At 36.9% G+C, this 24,798-nt stretch overlaps 1 protein-coding gene across 7 annotated transcripts in view; it reads right to left on the bottom strand.

Annotated features, from left to right (window-relative positions):
• Window positions 1–24,798, bottom strand: part of slc12a7b (solute carrier family 12 member 7b) — a 77,309-nt gene that overhangs the window by 9,506 nt on the left and 43,005 nt on the right. For all 7 annotated transcript variants that reach the window (XM_067435488.1, XM_067435489.1, XM_067435492.1 and 4 more), the window contains exons 4-21: window positions 23,333–23,479; window positions 20,988–21,042; window positions 20,147–20,277; window positions 18,281–18,522; window positions 17,123–17,334; window positions 13,928–14,092; window positions 12,676–12,774; window positions 12,465–12,522; window positions 11,243–11,417; window positions 9,533–9,651; window positions 9,358–9,456; window positions 8,229–8,348; window positions 7,975–8,079; window positions 5,579–5,747; window positions 3,602–3,797; window positions 2,533–2,699; window positions 2,315–2,446; window positions 759–866 (exon numbers count right to left, since the gene is read on the bottom strand). In XM_067435488.1, the coding sequence (XP_067291589.1) occupies window positions 759–866; window positions 2,315–2,446; window positions 2,533–2,699; window positions 3,602–3,797; window positions 5,579–5,747; window positions 7,975–8,079; window positions 8,229–8,348; window positions 9,358–9,456; window positions 9,533–9,651; window positions 11,243–11,417; window positions 12,465–12,522; window positions 12,676–12,774; window positions 13,928–14,092; window positions 17,123–17,334; window positions 18,281–18,522; window positions 20,147–20,277; window positions 20,988–21,042; window positions 23,333–23,479 (2,499 nt within the window). The remainder of the gene's footprint in view (window positions 1–758; window positions 867–2,314; window positions 2,447–2,532; window positions 2,700–3,601; window positions 3,798–5,578; window positions 5,748–7,974; window positions 8,080–8,228; window positions 8,349–9,357; window positions 9,457–9,532; window positions 9,652–11,242; window positions 11,418–12,464; window positions 12,523–12,675; window positions 12,775–13,927; window positions 14,093–17,122; window positions 17,335–18,280; window positions 18,523–20,146; window positions 20,278–20,987; window positions 21,043–23,332; window positions 23,480–24,798) is intronic.

Raw genomic sequence — 24,798 nt, 5'->3', positions numbered from 1 at the left:
TCAACGCAAAATCAAAGGCAAAAAACCATATTGTGCCTATTTTTAGGGCCATTATGAATTGTTTGCATTGTGACATTATTTGCATGACAACTGTCATTACCGTAATGTAAAATTATCAGCCTGTCCAATTAAAAACAGCATTGTATTAGTATTATAAAACCTAAATACAGTAATCTCATAAATACTAACATGACATATACCTACAAATGGGTTTAATTTTATATACAGTATACTGTATATATATATATATATATATATATATATATATATATATAAATTGTTTATGTTATATATATATATATATATATATATATATATATATATATATATATATAATACATAAACTTGTGCTGTTAATTGATTTTAAAGAAAAGTTGTTAAACATTTTTCTATAATTACATGTCTATAATACTATACCACTATAATACACAATTAAACACACACACGCACGCACGCACGCACGCACGCACGCACGCACGCACGCACGCACGCACGCACGCACGCACGCACGCACGCACGCACGCACGCACGCACGCACACACACACACACACACACTGTATATGCATTAATGAAAATAAATACAATAATGAAAATAAACTTTTTGACCATATTACAGTTGCCTGCTGACATTTGCTTGCAAAATATTAGTTTAGAAAATGTGAAAATAATGTCACACTTTTAAAAACCAAATATCTTTCTCTATTGAATTTGATTTTGGAGTGAGATCTGGATAGTTTAGTTGAGACTGAGACGTCACCTCTCGCTCGCGCTCCGTCCTCGACAGCTGCATCTGCTTCAGCATCTGAGAGCGCTGCTCCATCACCAGAGTCTTCTCATACGTGAACGCTGAGATGTCACTGTCGTGCTGGAGAGACACACATCAACACAACACACACATCAACACAACACACACATCAGCACAACATGATAAAGAAAGAAATAAAAGGTAGCAATAATAAATCATTAGAATAACTGTAGTATAAAATCATGTAACAAAAAATGTAACATTTTATTAAGATATTAAATTCATATTATTAAGAATAATAATAACAATAAAAGATAATTCAACACTATGTAGCAACAATATAATATAGGCCTAAGTAATATAATATAATATATTAATAAATAATTCATAAATTATTATTAAATAATAATAAATTAAATAATAATACAATAAAAGTTTAAAACATAATATCAATATATTAAATAAAATATATTACAAATAAATATTAAATAATATTGAATAAATGAACACTATTAAAATTATTTTAAAAATATAATATAATTAAATAATATAACATTATTATATAATATAACATTGTATAATATAACTATTATAATATAATATAATATAATATAATATAATATAATATAATATAATATAATATAATATAATATAATATAATATAATAATATAATATTTAGCAAATCACAATTCAACCTCAACAGAGATACAATGTCAAAAGACTTCCTGTGAAAATTGCAGCTTTTAAATAAATATTATGACATAATAAATTGCGACATAATTATTATTGCATAAATACATTTGTAAAAATGTATATTAAAATTACATTTTATAGTAGAACAAGTAAATCGTATTTTGGTATTTTAAATAAAGGAATAATAATAATTATAATAATAATAATAATAATAATAATAATAATAATAATAATAATAATAATAATAATAATATCATTCAATATTAGGTAGCAATAATCCTTATAATAATTGTATTATTAAATAATATAACAAAAACTAAAACATTTTATTATTAAATTATTATTATTATTATTGTTGTTATTATTATAAATAACAACAATAAAAGATAATTCAACATTATGTAGCAATAATTTAATATAATATAAGTTTAAAACATTATATTAATATATTTTTAAAATATATAATAAAATAAGTTATTTTAATATTATGCAACAATAATAGATATATTATAATGAAATGCAATTTAAAATATTTTATTTATCTATTACATAAATAAATAAATTAATAACAATAATAAGATAATTCAATATTATGTTGCAATAATACTGTATTTAGAATGATTATAATACAGTATAATACATTATACAAAACATTATATATGCATGTATATAAATTAAATTAATTAAAACTATTACAATTAATATAATATTATATAATATAATAATATTTTTACAGCATGTACAGCAAATCACAGATCAGATTTTAACAAGCAAAAAAACAAACAAAAAAACAACAACACAAAAACCATTTGTACTGTACAGCAAAATCAGTTTCAGACCCCGTGCCATTATAAAAGCATGTGTGTGTTCTCACCATTTCCACCACCTCCACCTCCGCATTGAGCCGCAGGTGATAGAGGAACATCTGCAGGTCTTTCTTCATCTGGATGCTGTTGTCGTCTAACTGAGCCACGGTGAAAATGCGCATCTTACACTTCCTCCACACCTGAGAAACGGACACAGAGGAGCGAGAGCACTCACGATGACTCTTCACTGACGGGATAAAGCTCTGACTAAAGTTCAGGCCCAGACCTTGTGCTGTCGCAGTAAGAACGGCAGAAGCATCAGCAGGCCGCCGTCGTGAACGATCCACCACACGTCGATGGTTCCTTCGCTGAGACGCTCCTGATGAGGGAAACTGTCCACGTTTTTGGCCACCAGCAGGGCCTGATGGGCGGCAGTCGTCTCTCGGACCGTCTCTGTGAATGACAAACAGCCTCTAAAGATCTCATCCTGCGAGTCTCGTCATGTTTAAAAGAGATGCAGTTAAAGAGAGTTTGATGCACTGAAAAAATGCTTTTCTTATTAGTATTTTCGTCTTGTTTCTAGTTAAAATGTCTAAAAATTCTTACATCAAGAAACATTTACTAGACAAGTAGAAATTATTGTCTTGTTTTGGGAAAAAATTACTTAATAAAGGAGGTGTGTGTAAGATTGTGGCCAAAACTGGTACTGCAATGACTTTCAAATGACTGTAGAGCGGTGTATCCCCCTCCCCTCCCCCTGACTCGAGGTTGCCAGATTGGCTGCAGGATCAGCAGAACGTTTGTAGATCTACAGCTGTGGTAACTAGAGCAGATCTGGCAACACGAAACACTACTGACTTCGTGATTGGTCGATAGGTGGAGGGGGTGGAGCTTAAGGCCAAAACACAACATGACATCATCAACATCAGTTGAGGTCTGCAACAACAACTTTATAATGACAATATCCTGGCCGGACTACTGTTGTCAGTGATAGAAGTGTTTGAAATGAACATGATTTATTAATGTCTAGTGACATATCAGGGCCATTTTATGATTCATTGAAATACATTTCTTACATACAGTTAGTTTAAAATAAGATAAATAATCAGCCAGTGGGGTAAGCAAAATAATCTTTAAACGACCCTCAGTCCTGGAAGGAAAAAATATTATTTTGCTTACCCCACTGGCAGATTATTTAGCTTTATAACTTATAACTTTATTTTTTCCCAAAACAAGACAAATTACTTTTGCTTGTCTAGTAAATGTTTCTTGATGTAAGAATTTTTAGATGTTTGGACTAGAAACAAGACAAATATCCAAGCCTTTTTTTGCAGTGTGTCAGCTCTGACTCAGACCTATGAAGCTCTTCCAGGACTGAGGGTCGTTGGACTGTCTCCAGTTCCCAGGCCAGGCCATCAGGACGGAGTTGTGCTTCATTCCTCCGAGCCCGGCCGACTGGACGAGGTGAGAGATGCCGTCGCGCTGGTTAGACGACACCACCACATGACAGAAGCCCTTTGTCTTCTCAGCGGCCATGGCAGATTTAATGTTCTACGGACAATAATGTGTGAACAAAAAGCCTCGTATCATTAACATGAACAAACATGGATTGCTCAGTTGTCTGTGTGGCCACTGGGTGTCAGTATGAGCTCAGTAATGGAGGTCAGTGTGCTCGGTTTATTTAATATTATAAACTGCCTCGACTTCTTGTAACTGACTGGTCATGCTGTGTGTGTGTCAGATTAATTCACATAAGGGTGAATTTTAAATTAGAGGAACTTTTTGTCCTCCAGGAGGACTTTAAAGACAAAATACTCTCACACACACCATCAGGGGTTCTAGTTTTAAACTATGGGTGGGTTATAACAGCTTTACACGTTAACACAAAGATTAAAACATTATATTAATATATTAAATACATTTCAAAATATACATTTCAATAACAACAAACAAAATTACAACGTATTCATATATAAAATGTCTTATTACTAATAATAATATAATATTTTAATAGTAGTTAATAATAGTTTAATGTTAATGTACTTACTAATGTTGGGAGGGGGATCAAATGCTAGTTGCAAATGGACGCGTATGGCCCTGCACACACACACACACACACACACACACACACACACACACACACACACACACACACACACACACACACACACACACACACACACACACACACACACACACACACACACACCAACCACGGGAGCCGTCGGCAGCGCTGTCATTTGTTTTTTAGACCACAGAATCAACAATGTCACTCCATGTCACTGTGTTTCTGGTGTGAGGGAAAGATAACTTTCTTCAGCTTCCCAAATAGCGTTAAAGGGATATTTCATAGTGACGGCTCGCATACACACCCAGTAATGCGGACAAAGTAACGGCCAAGCTCAGTATTTTGACTGAATATTAAGGATTCTTTCTCACAAAACCTTATAGTATGCCTCCTGAACACGTTCCATATGTGCCGCGCGTCTCAGTTTCATTATGTGATGCTATTGTATCCTTTTGTAAAGTTTTAGCCTGTTCAATATTCACTGCCATTATATGGAGGAGCCCTTGCAGGATGTTTCAGGAGAAAAACTTCTCCTTTTGAGGTCTGAAAAACATAGAAGGACATTAGAACAATCATTTTAGAGTGACCTGTCCCTTTAAGGAAACAGTGGATGCAGTTTGTTTTGTAATGTTTGAGTTGTGCAAGTGTGTGTGTTTGTTCCCGGCCATTCAGTGACGAATGTTATATAAACAAGGCCCAGTTCGATGCGGATCTGCAGATCGTTTGAAACTGAAAGATGGAGCGGCGCCAGCGATAAAAGATCCCGGTCATGAGTGGAAACCACAGGCCCTGAGTGAAACTGCATCAAATGTGTGTGTTTTGTTGGCAATCGACGCATATGTGCATATAATGTGAACATCACAAACGTATAGTGTGTGTGTGTGTGTGTGTGTGTGTGTGTGTGTGTGTGTGTGTGTGTCTCTTTAGCTCCGCCCACTCCACGCCTCCACGGACTCGGCTGTTTTCAGAAAGAATCGGTTCAGTGTGTCTGTCTTTTATAAATCTGATAAACTAAAGACTCGTGTGAGATATGAAGGATCAGCGCTACCCTACACCACTCTTTTTAAAAAAAATCATCACACACACACACAAACGCACGCACGCATGCACGCACGCACGCACACACACACACACATACACACACACACCTTTCTAGGGACTCTCCATAGAAGTAATGGTTTTTATACTTTACAAACCGTATATTCTATCCCTTTACACTAACCCTACCCCTAAACCTACCCTACACACACACACACACACACACCTGTTCTGCTTGTTTGGCCTCCGTGTCTCTGGTGAGGTACGTTCCCTCCAGCACCGAGCCCACGATGGTCAGCCCTTTGCCCGCCTTCAGCTGCGTGGTGAAGGACAGAAGGCGAGGGTGTTTGACCGACAGCTCAGAGTCCAGATTGAGCAGCACCAGCAGCTGAGGTCTGAGAACAGCAGGAATGGAGGAAATCAACGGCGGACACTCTCATGCTTACACGCCACTCAAAGCCAGGCTCATAGAAATATTCATGACTACAACTTTTCATAGTACAACTCATGAATGATGTGCTGTTGATCATGTGTGTAACGCATTACACTCTTCAAAATGGCTATAGGTATGTATAATGTATTAGTGCATAACCTCGGTTACAATAATTAACAAGAACACATTATAATGCACTACAAAAGAAAGGATCCTGCATTCTCAAATCAAACTGCGGAGGTTTTTCCAGCGTGGGATTAAAAGATTACGCAGGACTGTGAGAGGTGTGCTGCTTTCAGGTGAATGATGTCAGTCTGAGGCTAGAAGTCAAGAGCTCAGGAGATCTGCCATTATCATTAATGATCATTACTCCTCCTGAACACGTATAAATCTAATCCACTAAAATTCATTCCACCTGGGTTATTCTAGTGCAGCCGGGAAGTCGTGAGCAATGTTATTGTAGTATTATTAAGATATTATTATAGTTTTTATTATAGGTAATAGTTTTTATTATACACTGCTAGACTAAAAACAAACCCAAGTTGGGTTAAAAAATGGACTAGCCCAGGAATTGGGTTGTTTTAACCAAGTGATTGGGTTCTCTTAAGCAACATTTAACCCAACCTCTGGGTTAAAACAACCCAATTGCTGGGTTAGTTCATTTTCAACCCAACTTGGGTTGTTTTTAACCCAACATTTTTTAGAGTCTGAATTTGTATATTTTTATTTAAAGTTTTAGCAATATTGTTGTATTTCCTTTGCAACTATTTTTTTGATACTTTATTTCAGTTCTTTATTTTATTTCAAAATAAAATGTTATATTAAATGTTTTTAGCTTTAGTTAAGTATAATAACCCTGTCCATGAGCTCTCCGGAGCTAAAGAGGCTTAGACACGGAGAAAACACGGAGGACCTGAGACAGAGCTTGTCTAGCGGCTCACAGATGTTGCAGATGATTTTCTCCTGCGGTAGATTACAGCGCTGCGACGAGGAACGAACGGGTCTGACCTGAATCCTCAGAGACGCCTGAAGTTTCATCGCATCTCATCGTATGCAGGTTATTTAATCCATGACAGATTACTGAGAGCTCTGGGAAAAATCCAATACTGATTCTCTCTGGATTATGACACGGAAGTGCAGGGTGAAGGAGAGAAAGAAAGCCGGCGTTGAAATCTGTTGACTGCGAGATACTTTGCTGTACTTACTTTCAAATACAAATGCATTTTTTATTCAAACTTACAACAATAAATAAATAAATAACATGAATCTCAAAATAGAGGAACTTTTTGTCCTCTAGGATGATTTTAAAGAAAAAAAATTCTTGTTTTAAACTAAAGGTAGATTATAGCTTTACATAAAGATTAAAACATTATAATAATATATTAAATAAATTCACAGTAATAAGACAATAACATATATTTATGTAGCAATAATAAATATTTATAATGATTATAATATAGTAAAAATTAAAATGTATTATTATATTAAATTAATTAATACTACGAATAACAATATAATATCATATAATTGTGATAATGTATTATTATTATTAGTGTTTTTTACTTGGTTCTCTCTCATTTTTAAGAGAGCAGAAAAGTGTCAAGAATTGCTCAACGCAGAATCATAAATAAATATAAAATACATTAATAAAAGGTGTGATTCTTCAATTAGAGTCCCCTTTCATCAAAATAATTTAATAACAAAAATTGATCAACGGTTTTAAAGTGGATAAACAAGTGATATACACTACTGTTCAGAGGTTAGGATCATTCAAAACGTTTACGATTTGTTAAATGTTTTAAAAAATACTTTAATGCTCACCGATGCTGCATTTATTTAATTAAAAATACGATAAAAACAGTAAAATTGTGAAATATTATAATGTAAATCAGCTGTTCTGTATGTGAATATATAGTAAAGTGTAATTTATTCCAGTGATCATTACATACAAAGTTCAAAAGAACAGTATTTATTTGAAATAGAGTCATTTGTAACATTATAAATGTCACTTTTGATCAATTTGAGCATTCTTGCTGAATCAAAGTATTAAAAAAAAATATATAGTTCTTTAAAAATCCCAAACTTTTGGAATATGATTTGGACATACGGCTCAGCTGATTATGTTCATATGGATTAATTGGTCAATATGAAAGTGCTTGTGTATTTTTCGATGTGTTTTTGATCGTCACCTCCAGTTTTTGGTGTGCGGTGGCGCCTCCTCCAGCCGAATGAGAGCGAAGCGCGCCGCATTGAGGGACACGCCGCGGATCCCGTCGCCCCACTCCTTCTCCGCCCTGAACACAGATGGAAAAGTCACCGTGAGGGAGTTTTTTCACTTACGATGACCCAGCGCAGACAATCACTCAGTCAGATTCGTCAGTAATCAGCTTATCGTCTGCACTGACTCACGGCGTGGGCAGTAATGCGCTTCTGCAGCTCTTACCCGCGGTATTCGATGTATTTGTAGATGCATCCAGCGATGAGCATGGCCACCAGAGCGTAGTACCAGGAGGATATGAACATCAGAGCCAGACATAAACTCATGCCGAGAAACGACAGAGCCCTGATGAATGACAACAGCTCAGCTCAAGTACAGGAAACACTTTAAATACAACAATAATAAACTATAAATCACCTAGATGACAAAATGATCAAATGGAGACATTACTGTGCAACTAACGTCACCAAACACACACAAAAAATAGCAATATTCGGTTTCATTGTTACATATTACTCAGTACTTAAATGTATAATATTACAGTGTAAAATAAAGAGTAACCCAATATTAAAAAATATGCATTTTAACATAACCAATTAAGACTAATGCTAATGATTCTCCTGAGAATCTGCCAGTTATCATCAGAGTTTAGAAGAGATCTCTCTGTCAGCTATTGGGGAATTTTAGGAGAAATATATGAGATAGTTGAAAAGTAAATGAGACGACCTGAGAAACAAACGTCCTGAAGTATAAAATAGCAACATCTGAGCAATGAATTTGTTCCTCTGTGTAATATTATACATAATCCTTCAGTATGTGGCACGTCATTGTGCTTCAGTTCTTTTGTGTAGGACTTAATATATCCATGAACAATACTATTCAAAAATATATATTTTTTAAATAAATGAATACCTTTATTCAGCAAGGATGCATTTAAAGGATCAAAAGTGACAGTCAAGACATTTATAATGTTACAAAAGATTGTATTTCATAAATGCTGTTCTTTTGAACATTTTACTCATCAAAGAATAATGAAAAATCAAATGTATCACCGTTTCCACATAAGTATGAACTGCTTTCAAAATTGATAATAATCATAAATGTGTGTTGATCATCAAATCCTCATATGATGATAAATTCAGCTTTGATCACAGGAATAAATTACATTTTAGTATATATATACATATACATAGAAAACAGTTGTTTAACATTAGACTAATATTTAAAACGTTTGGCTGTAGTTTTGATCAAATAAATGCAGACTTGGTGAGTAGAAGAGACTTACTTCAAAAATATGAAAAACTGCACTGACCCCAAACTCCAGCCAGATGTTAGATATGATTGTGTGTCTCACCAGTGGTAGTATTTGAAGCGCGGCCTCCAGTTGGGCGTCCTCAGCAGCGTCTGGAGCGCACAGGCCAGATTGACGAACAGATAACACATGAGGAAGAACCTGACGAGAGAAACACAGTCAAACACACAGTCTGTGACCACAGCGAAGGAGAAGCCACATTACACACGACACTTACATCGAAAGGATGGGCGCCACAGCGTCAAGAGAAGCGATGAGGATCCCGATTTCACAGATCAGAGCCGTCAGAAGAAGAGCCCACGTCGGCTCTCCGTTAGCTTTACCGTGACCAAACACCTGAGAGACGATCACATGACGGTCAGAGCGCTACACGGCAGGGCATGAGGATGCTTATGTGTCCAATTATACAAAGATATGTGAATATGATTACAAACATGAAACATTTCAAATCCTTACCACAAAGAACATAGTTCAGCGGTTATTGTTACTAAAATAAACCATGTAAATACGGTTACAGCACCGTCATCAATAAAAATCAAACATTCGGAAAACTTCTTACACCGTTTGAAAGAAATACCATTTTAAGTCACATTTGTAATTTTTCTTAAGTTATCATTTTGATTTATGAAACAATAATTGAAGTAACCCTGGTATTTAGATTTAAGTGAATATAAAATAAAGCTAAATAGAAGTAAAAAACAAAAATGAATAAACATGATAAAATCACAGAACATAATTACTCAAATGTACACTAAATTAAAATTAAAAAATTTTTTTACGGATTGCAAATATTAACAAATTCGATCATACTATATAAATAATTCTAAAATATCACTGGTTAGCGTAGGTACAACTGAATACATTTTTGTGCATATTCAGTTCAAACATTAAAGGTGCACTATGCACCTTTCCATCCACAGGAGGAGCCTATTCTAAACAAATGCATAGTTTGATGACGCAAAGTTTGAGCGCAGTATCTTGGGAGATGTGGTCTTCTCATCACAGCCGGTGGAAAATAGGACTCGGGCAGAAATCACGTTCATGCATGCGGTTATTAACGTTACTGTAGTCTAAAGCAGAGCAGGACCGAGTGTTGAGGAGCTGAGCACGGCCGCTGGAGCGATTGTTAAACAAATACCCGCCTCGCGAATACCGGGACTTTTATTATGACGGGACGGGACACAGTCGCCGGGCGCTGCACTGATCCGCTCTTCCGGTTATGATTTTGAGGTAATGAAGCTCTGTTTATCATATTAGATACATTTAAGTGTGTTTAAAACGATGTTATGATGTTATGACGTTACTCCGTGCGTTCACTTGTTCACACTACTAAGAGTAAAGCGCTCCTACCAAATAAAACCCGAAACCGAGGGTAACGCAGATATGACGCCATTGACAGGCGACTCGCTCAAACGCTATGCTCACACGTCCCGGTCCTCAGTTAAAATAGCAATTTTCTCAATTTACAAATAGTTGGAAACATCTGGGATATTGTAGGTATTCAACTGAACAAAATATATAACACCGGCCTAGTGGTTATTGGATATTTTACTGCAAAAATACTACATAGTGCACCTTTATTTGGCTAAAAAAATACTTATTAAAGGTATAGTTCACCCAGAAATGTACTTACCCTCAATTTGTTCCAAACCTGTATGAGTTTCTTTCTTTTGTGAACTCAAATGAAGTTGATGGAATCCATTGACTTCCACTGTACTTTTTTTCTTCCCATCAACTCTTTTAATAAAATATAATATGTTGTGTTTAACAGAAGAAATTAATTCATACATATTTGGAACAACTTTAGGGGGAGTGAATGATGACACAATTTTCATTTTTGTTGAACTATGCATTTAAATATTAAATTTGAGTAGCTGTTATTGAGCTCTGGCTCTTTGAATCCGATCCAGTCGTAGTGCAGAAGTACCTCGAGGAAGGGCACTATGCCGTCTCGAGCGATGGCCTGCAGCAGCCGGGGGGCGCCGGTGAGACTCTGAAGCCCCGCCCCGCAGCAGGAGAAGAAAGAGCCAATCACGATCACCCAGGGGGAGGGCCAGGACAACGTGCCAATCACCAAGTTCCCTTTCACAGAGTCTCCAAACCTAACCAACAGGATTGATACTATATATTAACATCTATTATACTGTATATAATATAATATAAACATTCTGCGCATATATATCTGGCACCAAGATGTTAGCAGCAGATCCTTTAAGTCCTGTAAGTTGCAAGGTGGGGCCTCCATGGATCGGACTTGTTTGTTCAGCACATCCCACAGATGCTCGATTGGATTGAGATCTGGGGGATTTGGAGGCCGAGTTGACGCCTCAAACTGGTTGTTGTTCTCCTCAAACCATTCCTGAAGCATTTGTGCTTTGTGTCAGGAGCATTATCCTGCTGGAAGAGCCACAGCCACCAGAATACCGTTTCTATCAAAGGCTGAACATGGTCTCAGCAATGCTTAGGTAGTAACATCCACATGGATGGAGGACCCAAGGTTTCCCAGCAGAACATTGCCCAGAGCATCACACTGCCTCCGCCGGCTCGCCTTCTTCCCATAGTGCATCCTGGGGCCATGTGTTCCCCAGGGAAGCCACACACACACACCCGACCATCCACGTGATGTAAAAGAAAACGTGCTTCATCAGACCAGGCCACCTTCTTCCATTGCTCCGTGGTCCAGTTCTGATGCTCACATGCCACTGTTGGTGCTTTCGGTGGGGTCAGAGGTCACCCTGACTGGTCAGCGGCTATGCCGCCCCATACGCAACAAACTGAGCTGCTCTGTGTATTCTGACAGCTTTCTATCAGAACCAGCCTTTCATAATGGTATGCCTGATCTGTTTATGTATACATTATTAAATGATTGAAGTATTTCTCTCAGGCTTTCTTACTGTGAATCTTGGGAGGAAACATAATGGCTGCCTATCTTTGGAACAGCCTGATGCTGTCTAGGTAGGGAGCACACACTATGTTTGGGAATTTTCCTGATATAATCACAAGTTGACTCTTGGGATACTTCACATAAAGGGCTCTTTGACAGCAGTGCCTGAGCTGCTCATAAACAGGCTTTGCACAGAAACCGACCGTTATTTAAAGTATATTTCCTGTATGTTTATTCAGGAAAATGAGGGATAGAAAGCACTCACTTGTCTCGGAGCACCACACCGTCGATGCAGGCGCCAAACAACACGACGCAGGACAGATCTGAGTTATAGTGTTAAGAAAACCGTCCTCACAGAGGAGGAGATGACAAACAGCATCTCTTCTTACATTTTCTCTCATACAGACACAACACATTCAGCAATTTAGGGTAGTGTGATTCCTTATGGAAAAGCTTTGTAAGGGAAGTGAGGATACAGATGATGGTGGTGGTTATGATGGCGAGGATGGTTCCGATGGGAATGGACCTCTGAGCGTCTCTCAGATCCCCGGATCTGTTGGATCCAGCCATGATTCCTGCAGAAATGAGGAGGTGTGCGTTTTTACCAAATCAAGCCAAAATAAAATTCTCATCATTCTGATGCGAGAAAAATGAAGGTTGTTTCCAATTCAAAATTCAATCGCAAAGACAGTGTTAGAGCCAGTGTTGTTTTGGTTAAAAAAAGAAAGAAAGGAAATTCATTTTCAATAATTGATTAACATAAAAATATTTATTAAAAATAGTTTCCGAGGCAACATTTCTAAAAGTTGTAACTAAAATGAAATGAAATAAAATGTAACATAACACTAAAACTAGTACAATTTTGTTATTTAAAATAAAGCTGGAATAATATATAAATATTAGATGAAAAATTACAATAAAAAACTAAAATGACAAATGCACATAAATTACTAAAACAAACGTTTTTTTTATTAATATATAAAAAAAACTAAATAAAAATATGAATAAATACTACAATAGTATATAAATCAATATTATATAACACTAATTAGTTTGTCATTTCAATTAATTTGTGAATTTTCTGTTCAAGCTGGTAGTAAATAAAAACCAGAAAAGTTGCCTTGGAACTAAAATAAAAGTAAATAAAATGTATTTTAAAAAAACTAATAAAATGACAAAAGCACATAACAAACGACTAAAACTAATATAAACTAAATATAAAAATAAAAGCTGATTAAAAAATATGATCTCAAATACTATAATAGTATATAAATAATACTAGGTAGAGTTGGTAAGGTCTGTGAATTTCCAGTTCATTCAGTAAAACAACACTATTTTCAAAAATGTTCACTTTTCATACATAAAAATATATAGATTTAGTTCCTTTTCTTGTATTTCTATATATACCCAGTACACATATACATGCAGGTTTAAATTTGAATGTAGGTTTATTGATTTAAGCAGATATATATAAGCCAGTTGTAATGTGTAAATATGAGGGTCTCAATCCCTGTCGCTGCCCTGAGGTCATGTCCTGATACTGCAGCTATCGCTCTGCTTCCAGAGAGTTCACATGCGCTCCTGCTGAGCTCAATGTCAACCTGACAGCTCTAGATAAGACAGATCGCCGTTCACTCATGACCAGATCAATCCAGATGAACACCAGAGGAAAGAAGCGCTGTATGTAATGAACGTAACACTGATGTAAGAGCATGAGTGTGTCCGTACCCGTGACCGAGGGGAAGTAGATTCCCACCAGCAGTGTGAAGAAGGTGGTGATGTCATTGACCACATACGGCATGTGCTGGTCCTGAGGCGACGCGGACGCCGGCTCCGACGGCAGGGCTTTCTCCACCAGCATGCCAGCGGGGCCGTAGCTCGCCCACATGTTCTCTGTGCAAACACAAGAAAAACAGCACTAAAGCTCATCATATTCAACTATTCAACATTCAACAATATTCAACATTTGGTGTTTTAGTAGTGCCTCATACACGTTTACGTTCTATGGGTGACCGGGCCTTCTCTTCCCATGCTCCTAAACTATGGTAAGCTCTTCCCAATGAGATTAGACAGGCTTTTAAATCTCTACTTAAACCCCACTTTTTTAGGCTAGCATATCAGTGACTCAACTTTAAATGTATGTTTTCTAATGTAAGTTTATTTTGAATGTATTTTATATTGTTTCATTGTATTTTATACTGTCGATAATGTTTATGTGAAGCGCTTTGAGATGTAACTTTAAAGGCGCTATAAAAAAAATAAAGTTTCTTCTTATTATTAACTAAAGCAATGAGAAAAGCTTTGATTCTGGACCAGTCGGTTCAGTATAAGCATTTGAGAAATCACTAAAATCGACACATTTCATGAAATTCATGTCAGTCTGAAAGCAAACAGTAGTCCAAAAAAGGCAAAAGATAAAGTGCAACACTTCACAATAAAGTTCCCTTAGTTAACATGCAATTAACAAACACATGTACGCGTTCTTAGTTGGTTTTAATTTCAACATTTACTAATGCATTGTTAAAATTAAAAGTTGTATTTGTTAATATTATTTAATAGGCCTGAGCTGACATGAACTAACAATGAACAGTTGTATTTTTATTGACTAACATTAACAAAGATGAATAAATACTTTACCAAATGTAATGCTCATTGCTAATGTTAGTAATGCATTAAACATCTAATGGAACTATTGTAAAGTGTTGCCAGATAAAGCAAGTGCTGCATCTGAAATACTGCATACTTCCTTACTATAGTAGGGGAAAAAATATCCGAATTCACAGTACTCATAAAAGAGTAGACATAAAGCACATGAATGACCCACTGAGTGTGCTTACGATGGACTCTTTACTATCCCATGAGGCCACGGGAGAGGATTTGTAAATGGCAGTGAAGCAAAACAACTGACGCTGGGCGGTCATGTGATAAAGACAATATGGCGGATGTACATCCTGATTACACTCTCTCACACACACACTCACACACACACACACACACACACACACACACACACACACACACACACACACACACACACACACACACACACACACACACACACACACGTCGTGTTTCCATGTTTTATGGGGAATTTCCATAGGCGTAAAGGATTTCATACTGTACAAACTGTACATCCTATCCCCCTACACTGCCCCTGCCCCTAAACCTACCCATCACAGGAAACATTCTGCATTTTTACTTTCTCAAAAAAACTCCTTCTGTGTGATTTATAAGATGTTTTCCTCATGGGGACCTAAAAATGTCCCCACAAGGACAAGGATTCCGGATATTGCCATCTTTGTGGGGACATTTTGTCCCCATAACGTAGGGATTACCAGGTCACACACACACACACACACACACGCACGCACGCACGCACGCACGCACGCACACACACACACAATATATACACTCTAAAAAATTCTGGGTAAAAAATAACCCAATGTTCAGTCAACTATGGACTAACCCAGCGATTGGGTTGTTTCAAGCAAATATTTAACCCATCCGCAGGGTTAAAACAACCCAATTGCTGGGTTAAAAATAACCCAATCGCTGGGTTAGTCCATATTTGACCGAACATTGGGTTAAAACAACCCAGCATTTTTTAGTGTATATATAGAACATACTTATTCAAAATAAGCCTCATAATATAATTGTTTTTCTTTTTTCTTCGCCCATGACATTAAAATCACTGTTAAGAGTATGAAACACGAGCACTGTGCTGTTTTGATCAAATTATGAGGACAAACTGAACCACTTGAATGTACTGTACTGACCTACTTCCAGAAAACTCCAGGCCAGACACTGTAATGCTGCGTGAAAACAATTATTTCTGCTCACTTTGACATCAGTGTGGAGATATTAATGTCAGGCCTGGCCTGTTAAATCCAGCAGAATCCAGTCTGGAGCGGCAGACATCATCAATGACATTCACAAGAGCCACAGCGGCGTTATGATCCATAACTCAGATGAATGCATGAGCGTATGGCAATGATCAGAGCAGATATTACAAATACACAGAGAGAAATACATAGAGACCTTCGGGGTCAGAGGTCAATTTAATGCTCAAACGCAGCAGTTTGTAATATGTGAAAAACTGCATTTTCTTTAAAACATGTACTTTTTTCTTCCTTCCTTTCTTCTTACTGTATTTTTTTCTTCCTTTAAATCACAGTATTTCAAATTTTTACTTGTTTCTTTGTTATTATTTGTGAAAACTGTTGACCAATTTGCTATTCATTGTACATACAATACAAATTTTAGTTTTTTTTTTTAACATACAAAATGCATTTTTATGGCTTTCAAAGTTAATGTACACTTAATATATTAATAAAATCCTTTATTTATTTCACATTCATTAAATGTAATAATATTTCAATTTCTTGTTCAACAACTGGTCAGAAATAAATGACATTAATCGAAATTTTTTGCTTTAAAAAATATTTTCTAAAAAAGAACTAATATCTGTCAACTTAATAAAAAAACAGTCAAAAATTAATGACATTAATTGCTATAAGTTTTTGTTATTTTTGTTAAAAAATATTTTTTAGGAAAATATTAAGATGATTAAGATTACTTTATTTGTAAGGGGACAATGCAATTTCACAAAAACATATGAACAAACATGAGTAAAAAAGCCAGAATTAGCCAAAAGGCTATTTTTCATCTGAAGTCCCCTGGCCCAGATGTTAAAAGAGCAAAATATAACACAAATATACATGTATATAAAGTTGCTCATGCAACTTCCATAATGTGACTTATTTCCAACGTGATATTCAAGACTGCGATGAGCATGACTTATTTTTTCTTGGAATAACTGATGTGAAAGTGTACTAGCTGTGCAAGAGAAAGTATAGAAGGAGCATTTTGACTTCATTTACCGAAACTCATCCTCCATGTTGAAATCAGAAGTGCTGATCTCACCTGAAATGACTCCGCTGGTGAGGCCGGGAATGCCCTGGATCTCCGTGACGTTATTGAGGCTGAAGTATTCATTGCAGCTGGCGTTGAGCTCCGGCCCTTCGCAGAACAGAGACCAAAGCTTCGTGGTCACGGTCTCGTTGTCTATCATTTCTGTCTTCAAGCACTTGTCAAAGCCGTGGTTCTGAAGGGTGCGGTTGCCCAACAAACAGACCCTGGAGAGGACAAAAGAGCGCTCAGAAAGAATTCAAAACGCACATGTAAATCAGAGTTTATTGTCAGGAGGGTTGTGGGATTGAGAAAGCCTGTGAAGCAAACACTGCTGCGGATGTTTGAGGTTCAACAAAAGGCACTGAGAGCTGCTAAAATCTATAAAGAGGCTCTGTTTAGTTTAAATAAATCATACAGTGCAACAAGGCTTCGGCTTTTGGAAGCAATAGAGGGCAATAGCTGGCTTTCAGAGGTAAAAATCCCATTTTTCTCCATAGAGACTGAAATAAAAAAATAAAATAAATGTATACTAATAATTTTTTATTTATTTATATACTTTCAGTATATGAAATGTATTCAAAGCTTATTAAAATCATGTTTTGTGTAATTATATACATTTAGTAAACTCAGAAAATAATTTATGCACAATAGTAGCCACACAAAAATATAACTGGAAATAATAAACTCTATTAAACTCAAATATACTCAAAATATAAAACACTAAATGAATACACTTAATTCCCAGAACTGTGAGATATAAACTTGCATTTATATCTCACAATTCTGACTTTATTTTGTGCAACTTTAAGTTTATATCCCACATTTATGAGTTTATATCTCGCAATTCTGAGAAAAAAAAAATCAGAATTGTGAGATAAAAAGTCATAATTATCTTTTAAATTGTTTTATTTTGTGGCAGAGACAAGCATCCATATAATTCTAATGCAGTCCCATGCAAAGCATGCTGGGAAATTCACTGCCCAGATGGATATTCATGTAGTCACAAACATAAAAATCTAAATAAGTTAACTTTTATTTTACAACTGGAAGTAAACTGAACAAAACTGTTACCGTATGATCAAGAATTGAGTTGGTTAAGGTTTACAAATAAGGCTCCTGAATAAGTGATCCTGTTGCATACTGTATAAAGAACGCTGCTCATGAACTTACGGAAAAATCGGCGGTTCAAAGATGGTTTTGATGACGCCAGCGTAGATGGCCAGGATGGACAGCACCACACAGGCCAGGAAAACCAGCGCGAGCTTGTTGACGTACTTCACACCGACGAACACCACCACAGCCATGAGCGTTAGACAGCACGTGCCGTACACACGCATGTTATTCAGCAACGCCTCCGCCTCCTGCGCCTTCTCCTCCGCCTTGAAGATGGCGGCGCTGGGCACGATGTACGTCTGCGGCACAGCACAGAGTGAAGATGTTCGTTTTAAAGAGGAAATGATGAGGGGCATGACTGAACTCTGTTACAGCAGGGATTTTTTGTTGTTGCTAATAATAATAATTATAATCATATTAAGGTACATTCAAAATGTCCAGATATGTAAATGTTTTAAAAATGTTTCTTGGCTATGCAGACGTTAGGAAAACATTCTGAAATTATGGATGGATGGATGAATGGATGATAGAATGATGGATGAATGGATGGATGGAATGACGGATGGATCAAGATGATGGATGGAAGGATGGATGGATGGATGATAGATGGATGGATGGAATGACGGATGGATGGCTCAAGATGTTGGATGGATGGACCAAGATAATGGATGGATGGATAGATGGATGGATGGAATGATGGATGGATGGATGTATGGATGTATGGATGGATGGATGGAAATATGGACGGATGGATGGATGGATGGATGGATGGATGGATGGATGGATGGATTTATGGAATGATGGACGGATCGATGGATGGATGGATGGATGTTGGATGAATGGATGGATGGATGGATGGATGGATGATAGAATGATGGATGAATGGATGGATGGAATGACGGATGGATCAAGATGATGGATGGAAGGATGGATGGATGATAGATGGATGGATGGAATGACGGATGGATGGCTCAAGATGTTGGATGGATGGACCAAGATAATGGATGGATGGGTGGATGGATAGATGGATGGATGGAATGATGGATGGATGGATGGATGTATGGATGGATGGATGGAATGATGGACGGATGGATGGATGGATGGATGGATGGATGGATGGATTTATGGAATGATGGACGGATCGATGGATGGATGGATGGATGTTGGATGAATGGATGGATGGATGGATGGATGGATGGGTGGATGGATGGGTGGATGGATGGATGGATGGATGGATGGATGTTGGATGATGGATGGATGGAATGACAGACGGATAAATGGATGGATAGATGTGTCATTCCATCCATCCATCATTATTTGAGTTTCATTTTATTATTTAATTTAAGCATTTTTTATTTTTCAAACTATTGAAATTCAAACTATTTTCTATATTCTCTCTCTCTCTCTCTCTCTCTCTCTCTCTCTCTCTCTCTCTCTCTCTCTCTCTCTCTCTCTCTCTCTCTCTCTTTCTATATATATATATATATAGAGAGAGAGAGAGAGAGAGAGAATCTTCTATATATATATATATATATATATATATATATATATATATATATATATATATATATATATATATATATATATAATTCCTTAATTCCTTAATTCCTTTTTGAAAATATTAAAAATATGTCCACCTTAACTTGATTTTTTGTAAAATAACACACATTTAGTTTAATAAATCACAAAGATATTAGCAATGTTGCTTAATTTTATATAGGCAGTAAAATCATTGCAAATATGAATATGTCATAAATATTCAATATATCAGAATAAACGTGACATCATTTCTTAATTTAAAGTCTGAAGTTATTCTTAGATGGTCCTTACGTCACAGTGGATTATTACCAGTTTCTAAAATCTCTCTGTGGATTTTCTGGCCTTAATCTGACTGTAACCTTTGATTGGACACACAGCACTCACCAGGAAGATCTCGATGGTCCCGAGGATGTACATGGCCCCGGCGAACGTGGTGCCCAGATAGAAGCACAGTCCCACCGCACCGCCGAACTCAGGGCCCAGAGACCGAGAGATCATGTAGTACGAGCCTCCAGCTGGAGAAACACCATCAAACTGAGTTAAAGGGTTACTTCAGACAAAAATGATCCTAAACCGTTTAAGATATTTTATATTTAGTCCGAAAGCGTATGCAAGTCTATGCACACTATACTGTTCATGTCCGATTTACTGATTCATAACCGTTTGAATCTTTATTTGAGGATTGAAAACAAACCCGGAAGAGAAGCCAATGCTGAATAAAGTCGTAGTTTTTGTTATTTTTGGACCCAAATGTATTTTGGATGCTTCAAGAGACTCTAATTAACCCACTGATGTCTCATATGGACTACTGTGATGATGTTTTTATTCCCTTTCTGGACATGGACAGTATAGTGTGCATACACTTGCATACGCTCTCGGACTAAATATAAATTATCTTAAACTGTGTGTGAAGATGAACGGAGGTCTTACGGGTGTGGAGTGACATTAGGGGGAGGGGTTAATGACATTAGTTTCATTTTTGGGTGAACTAACCCTTTAAGTGTGACACAGCATAAAAAAGGGTATGACACACACACTCAGCAGTGCATTTCAACCAGTTACAGAAAACACCATCAAACAGAGTTAAATGTTACACAGGATACAAAAAGGATATGACACACACTCAGCACACCATAATTGACCACACTGCTTGGGTGTTTGAGGTTAAGCATGACTTCAACATGATGTCACTTCCTTTTTTAAAACAAGTTATTAAATGTAATACCTGGAACAACACCGTTGGTAGCAATGGCACTCATTGATATGGCTGTCAACAATGTCTGAAAAAAAAAAAAAAACTATAATTAGTTCAGATAGAAGAAAGTAAATACGGTCAGAGAAACTCAATCAATAAAGATAACAATGTAGAGTACAGTAATGGCGTTCTCCTTTTCTCTTTCCAGGAACATTTGGTTCTGCTAAAGGTCATCTGCATCTGGCCGTTATGCAACACGGCCCTAGTGCTGGAGTGTCCTTGAGCTGAACGTCCAACACTAAATCCCCTCCCGCATCTCTCGCTCTGGACTCGGAAAAGCTGCTGGACTAAAGCCAATTAGTGTCTATGAACCTCCAGCAGGCTTAGCGTTTGAAATAAAGCGGTTTGAATGGAGACGATTGAGTGATCTTTACTAGACAAATACAGACACAAAGAGCTGCCATTTCTCCTGCCATTTTTATCAGCACACTTTAATAGTGTTCCTGATTCATATACAGTTCTCATTTTAATATGTTCAGTTTATATTCTGATTATGTGAGATATCAGGGTTGTAGGTTGTGATTTAAATACAAACAGTAACAGTTAAAGTACTTTCCTTCTTCCTTAATTATAACATTAAAGGAATAGTTCACTTAAAAATAAAAATGTCCTGATATTTTACTCACCCCCATGGATTTTTCTCCACATAATGGACTTCAATGGGGACCAACGGTTGGAGGTCCAAACCAATGCAGTCTCTGAAGCTCTTCCTCTGAGATTGATCTGGACCTTCATCCGTTGGTCCCCATTGAAGACCATTATGTGGAGGATCAATGAAATTAATGTTTTATCAAAAAACTTTTCGACTGAAGAAAGAAAGATTATCTTGGATGAGATGGGGGTGAGTAAATCATCAGGACATTTTCACTTTAAAGGGAACTGATCCTTTAAAAATAAATCAAGTCTAATTTAAAGCGGTCTGTTATAAATAACACACACACACACACACACACACACACACACACACACACACACACACACACACACACACACACACACACACACACACACACACACACACACACACACACACACACACACACACACACACACACACACACACACACACACACACACACACAGTTTTATGTATGTATAGTTAAAAATCCGCCCTTAAATTCGACATGAAATGTATTGCTGCATATTGTAATCATTAATCCATGCAATAACTTCCTCCACTTCTGTAATAAATCACTTTTCTTTCCGACTTTTTTAACATTTGTCACACAGAAAAACGTTTTACCATTCAATCAATTCCTGATTGATGCTCTCAAGACCAGTCCTGCACTTTTCATCCCTGTTTCACTCAAAAATGTGTCCCATTCAGGAAGAAAACCGGTTTGCTGCGCTGCTTTGATATTGATTAAACTTTCCTAAGTGAGGAGTGAGAAGATGAGGTTCAATCACACATGGAAACGCCTCTCTATCTGCCGTTTATCTCTAATAAACATCATTTAAAGCGGCAGCGCTGAGATACTGATAAACAGACTGCATTTATATAGCGCTTTTAACAGACCCTATGGCCATCCAAAGCGCTTTACATTTTTGCCTCACATTCACCCCATTCACACACCGACGGCGATGTCTGCCATGTAAGGCTCATCCAGCTCGTCGGGAGCAGCTGGGGTTCGGTGTCTTGCTCATGGACACTTCGACACTTGGTCAGGTGGAACCGGGGATCGAACCACCAACCTTCCGGTTTGTAGACAACCTACATGAACCACTGAGCCACTGACGCCCCTCTATCTGCCGTTTATCTCTAATAAACATCCTTTAAAGCGGCAGCGCTGAGATACTGATGGTTCCTGTAAGAGCGCAATAATGAAAAAGTGAAACGTTTGCAACGTGACAGTGACACAATCAGCGGAAACATATAATGACACTAGTCAGTAAAGGTTGAGGTGAATTACACACTTGATCCCATTGTCTGATGTGGTTTATAAATAAGCATTCGTGTTAAAGACTTCTGAGCACAGGATATTACACATGTGTGAGTTCAGACGAAAGAGGAAGGAGGCTAAACTTAACTGGCAGGATCAACGGACTCAACTGATTGACATACACACACACACACACACACATCCCTGATTCCTGTATTTTACATGGACCCAATAGGTTCATATAGGTACAGTATGACTTTGTAAAATATTATGTATTATGTAAAATATTATGTTTGCATAGCCTTCTAAGGCAGCATCCTAACTCGAATGATCCTCATAAGTGTCTTATCTGGAATATCTTACATTTAAACAAGGAAAAGCTTTGCTTCCTCAGTTGCTGTGTACAGTGCAAACGCTTTGGTCAGGTGGACTTACACACGAGCAGCACATGGACACAATGATAAAGGACTCCAAGATTCCCGCCGTTCCCACGATCCATGTCATTCGCAGGAAGAGAATCACTCCCAGGATATTCTGCAGGCAGGGCAGGTAGACGCCGATAAACGTCCCCATCTGTGGACTCTGGACAGAAGGACAGCACAAGAGACGAAAAGTCAGAAACTTTACAATTAAAGCATGCTGGAAATGACTGTATGTAATAATTCGGTGTAAAATATTGTAGGGACATACAGTTTGAAATATATATACCCCCTCAAAGTTTTTCACAAAGAACTTTTAATTATTTAGGTCTTAAAACACACACATAGTGACCGTCTTATTTTAGTATCATTCATATATTATAGTTGTATTAGTTTTTGTTTTCATATTTTAATTTAAAAGTTTTAGTCATTTAGTCACAAACATTATGCAACACAATCAAGCATGCGTTTATTGAAAAATATTTTGTTAAATGAGATGAAAATGAAAATGAGAAATGTTGCACCAGCCACTAGCTGAAATAATAATATTTTTTTTTTATTATTTTTTTTAATTTTTTTTTTATAAAATGTAATTTCATTTAAAGTAAAGAAAATGTTTTATTTATTTTTTTAGTATAGTTTTAGTTTTAATTAATTAGTTAACAATAATACAAATGACCATATAGGAACTTAAGAACCATATTAAGGAAAAAAAGTTTCTTTGCTGAACCTAAAGTGCTTCACGAACCTGTTTTAACAAGAGGAATTTAATTCTGCGACAAACTAACCCGGTGGAAACTTCACCCGCAATACGCAATGCAAACCAGATTTAGACCTCACCCATAAGTGCTGTGAATCTAAATGGACATTTAATGTCTCAATGGAAGCTTTAAGCCTTAAAAGAGGGATAATCCATGTTATCCATTCAAATCGTAAATGATCCTGAGATTCCCGCTCCAGTGGTTGAGATTCAGTGTTTCCTCCCAAACGATCTGCTTGAAATAATTAATAACCAAACATTGCATGACCAAAAATCTCAAATGCAGAAACTAATAAACGCATACCGCAGTGAGATGAACGGCTCCTGACTGTCCCCGCTGGAATCGGCTGACTCAATCACACTATATGGATGAACTTTAGTACTCTAAAATCAAATATAAACCCAAGATTTCTCTTCTTCACAAGATTACTTGAGCAGTTTGAAGCAGTCCGAGCATCTGTCGTCTCAGGACTAATAAGAGCGCGTCGCCTTTGCCCCGTGCCCCGTTTCACCAATCACAGATCGGAGACTGGCTGGGGACTGTGGTTTTGTGGGTATTGACTGGCCATTGCTTAACCAGTTTTACTTACTGCCAGCAATGACCACGAGGACTGAAAATGTTGATGCCCCCTGGGCTTAAAATGTAAAATAGCTGCATTTGTACATATGTTAATACATCTTTGCATAAGGCTAAATAAAGACCAATCATAGATGTCATCATA

Source organism: Pseudorasbora parva, chromosome 24, assembly GCF_024679245.1.
Source record: "Pseudorasbora parva isolate DD20220531a chromosome 24, ASM2467924v1, whole genome shotgun sequence".
NCBI lineage: Eukaryota > Metazoa > Chordata > Actinopteri > Cypriniformes > Gobionidae > Pseudorasbora > Pseudorasbora parva.
This window is presented reverse-complemented; position numbering and strand designations above follow the sequence as displayed.